This window comes from Ananas comosus, unplaced genomic scaffold, assembly GCF_001540865.1.
Source record: "Ananas comosus cultivar F153 unplaced genomic scaffold, ASM154086v1, whole genome shotgun sequence".
In the NCBI taxonomy this organism is placed as follows: Eukaryota; Viridiplantae; Streptophyta; class Magnoliopsida; order Poales; family Bromeliaceae; genus Ananas; species Ananas comosus.
In genome coordinates this window covers 2,508-5,970 of record NW_017891050.1, presented here as the reverse complement: position 1 = coordinate 5,970, position 3,463 = coordinate 2,508, and the positions used below count along the sequence as shown (strand labels likewise).

At 34.8% G+C, this 3,463-nt stretch overlaps 1 protein-coding gene across 1 annotated transcript; it reads right to left on the bottom strand.

Annotated features, from left to right (window-relative positions):
* Nucleotides 1-1,399: 1,399 nt before the first annotated feature.
* On the bottom strand, nucleotides 1,400-2,865 carry LOC109704579 (putative linoleate 9S-lipoxygenase 3). Its single transcript, XM_020225338.1, has 2 exons — nucleotides 2,298-2,865; nucleotides 1,400-1,783 (listed from the first exon to the last, which is right to left on the bottom strand). Exons 1-2 carry the CDS (start codon nucleotides 2,524-2,526, stop codon nucleotides 1,482-1,484), a joined length of 531 nt encoding a protein of 176 aa, XP_020080927.1. The 5' UTR covers nucleotides 2,527-2,865; the 3' UTR covers nucleotides 1,400-1,481.
* Between the last annotated feature and the right edge of the window lie 598 nt (nucleotides 2,866-3,463).

The following is a 3,463-nucleotide window of genomic DNA, read 5'->3' as shown; positions in this document are numbered from 1 at the left end:
AAAAATGAAGCTGTGGAATTTTTTTGTAGTTACAGGATTCCGTATTTTATTTAGACCAAAACCGTAGAATAAAAATTTCATGGAGTTTTTTAACTATGCATCCAAACAGGGCCTAATTGCTTATTACGACTAAGGATAAAATAGTCACTATATTAAAATATAAAAATTTTGACACGTTAAGCAATACAATTAACAATCCTAAATTGGGGTGTATTTTATACTCTACTGATCATCTAAAAGTCATCATTTTTTCCTTGTCATATTAACGGTATTTTATTCAGAATGGCCTACTTTAATTTTATGGATATATATATATATATATATATATATATATATATATATATATAGAGAGAGAGAGAGAGAGAGAGAGAGAGAGAGAGAGAATTAAAGCTATTAATAGTATTAAGTCATTAGTGCTATTAAATTTTCGACCCTCGGGTGAAGGGATGTGAGGTTAATTAGGAGAATAATAGTTCTCAAAAGTTGAGTATATAGGGCCCGGGATTGATTGAATAATATTATCTAATGAAGAAAAATGATCAAATAGCAATATTTTAGGGTTGATTGGATGGTTGGCTAAATAATATTATCTAACGTCAATAAATGATCAAAAAAAATAAATCTAATAATAAAGAATTTATAAGGGCCAAACTATTGAATACTTTTACAAGTATCATAACATATCTAGAAAAAATATTATTATTGAGCATAAAACCTACCATGCACCTTCTAGGGACTGATGGGCACCTTTCTATCTACCGAATTATTTACACTCGCTCCAACCAGAAATATTGAACACATAGTCAGAGCAATTAATATTTAATACACCTAATTAAGAATCAGATCCCCAGGATCGATCGAGGGACTTATCGTCCGAACAGCGTGCATCACGAGACTAGTAGCTTCCACTTCCTCTATAGTGTAATTAATTAATGGTCTGATGTACATCGATGAACAAATGGATATTAATTAAACAACCACCATATGCATGCGCAGGTTATATATAGTTCGAATTAATATATATATTCTGTTTCGTAATAATTAACGTATGTGCAAGTTTGAATTAATACCTGACCTGGTGAATATATATATATATATATATATAACTGTATAAATATAAAATAAAATAATCAGTGTACACGTACTATGTAGATATTAAACAATCACTGTATACTATATTGTTAGATTTCTTAATTCTCTTTGTTGATTCATCTATGGCTTTAGTAAGTGATATTTCCGTGGGCGTCACGATCAGATAGACCAGGAATAAATTAATTCTTCTCTCCCATCAGCAGCCTTGCTAGCTAGCGAGTCAAGTCTTTTTTTTTTTTTTTTTTTTTTTTTTTTTTTTTTTTTTTTTTTTAGTCTTTTCCTTTTTTTACTTTTCTTTCTCTTTCTCATTATCAACAATTTATTGACTAAATCTAAACTTGTGTGTAATTTCAAGCAAATTAAGAAGAAGAAAATATATATTAAACCGGCTATATACTTACGTTATTGGCGAAGAAGACGCGGTCGTAGCTGTACTTGTCGGCCGGGTAGACCCAGGAGTTGCAGACGAAAACTATCCGGCCCTTGCCCGGGAAATCATCGATGGTGAGCGTCTTGAGGTAGAACTGGGAGGTGTGATGGTTCTTCACGATCACCGCCCCGGGTATTCCGGTCTTCGCATCCCACTGGAACGTCACGTTGTACTTCGACTCCCCTGCCGCCAGCGACGGCAACAAGCTGATGTAGTTCTCCAAATACGCCGCCTGCCCCACCACTCCCCGATTCCCGTTATCTGCGCACGCACAGACATGCATATATGGCTGTATTGAGAACACCATTTTCTTTAATTTGGGGTTAAATTTTGGAGATACAAATTATTTTATCATTTTGACGGCTCTTGATGCATCACGTATTATATTTTAATTTGTCCATGTCAGTTAAGCACACTTATCAAGTCGTCTATCAAGTGGCATTATTTTTCTTGCACCAACATGAGGCAAGACGGTTAATTAATGTCTCACATCTTTTAATATAGTACTAGAGAAGGCTTCTTGCCTTATATAATATAAGTTTCCCCTCTTAAATATGAAAATATTATAATAACATTATTCTTTGCTAGTTCAAATTTTTATTAGAGACTAGCAGTCGTTCATCTCTTCTGTTGACTGTCATTTCTGCTCGTCTGCATAGCACTGGTTCGTTCATCTGATCCTTTCATCAGATCAGTATTTGTCAATAACTATTTTTAGCTTATTTTTTATCAGATCGGTATTTTTTTTTTAAAAAAAAGTACAGCAAGGACTTACTGGGGTCGCCGACGGTGGCACTGACGAGCTGGAGGGAGACCTTCTGGCCGAGGAGCTCGCTGACGTTGTCGATGACGGACGCGCCGAAGTCGTTGAAGTCGAGGACGTTCTTGCGCATCAGCACCACCGTGCCCTTCACCGGCACCGTGCCCTTCACGCGGCCGATGATCGAGTCCAGCATGTTCTCGAAGTTCTTCCTTGAGTCCAGGATGTTCTCGAGGCCCTGCATCCTTACTCGATCCTTCCTTAATTAATTCACTCACTCCTCCTCCTTCCTAATTCCTATCTATCTTTATATATATGCAGCTGATCGATCGATCGATCGATCGATCAACCTCTTCTCCACTAGAGAGATAGTCTAAGATGATGATGATCAGAAATTACTAGAAGAGCACAAGCTCTATCTATCTATCTATCTATCTATCTATCTATATCTATATATATATTTATATATATGAAGAGATCGATTGATTATTGCTTGTGTAAGCTAGGGAGCGAGGGAGAAGAAGAAGTGCTTTGCATTTTCTGGGTTGCTCGATCTGGGTGCTACTTATAGATGTCATGGTATCACAGTGGTGCGGTCAATTATTGCTTCTTCTTCTTCTGCTTCTTCTTTATTTTATTTTTTTTATTTTATTTTATTTTTTATTTTTTATTTGAAAGCTGGACCTACTAGAAAAAAAATTAATTAGTTGGAGCCCCACACGGTTGAAGGTTTCCTTTTGTGAGAACGGACGTACGTAGACCCCCTCAACTATGCCCTATTTTGAAATGCACCCCTCAACTCTCCCCTTTTATATATAGTTCACATTTATTGCTTCGCTTATAATTTTAACTTTTATTTATAGCCATTAATTATTAATTTTTTAACTAAAAAATAATGAGAATTATCGAATTAATTCGAGTACCACCTATGTATTTAATAAATCTTAAATTTATCTAGTTAAAATCAGATAATAATTTTTTAAGAAAAATGTTAAGAAAAATCAACCCGTATATATATCTAGACTTATATATAATTGATGAGGCTAGTTCCGAGCAACCCATACATAGTTGAGGGAGGTCTATACACATTTTATTATTAAATCTTTTCTATTTGTAGCATTTGATAAACGTGCATGGGGATAACCAATTTTTTCTTTCTAAGGTCCATTTTTTTTTTGATT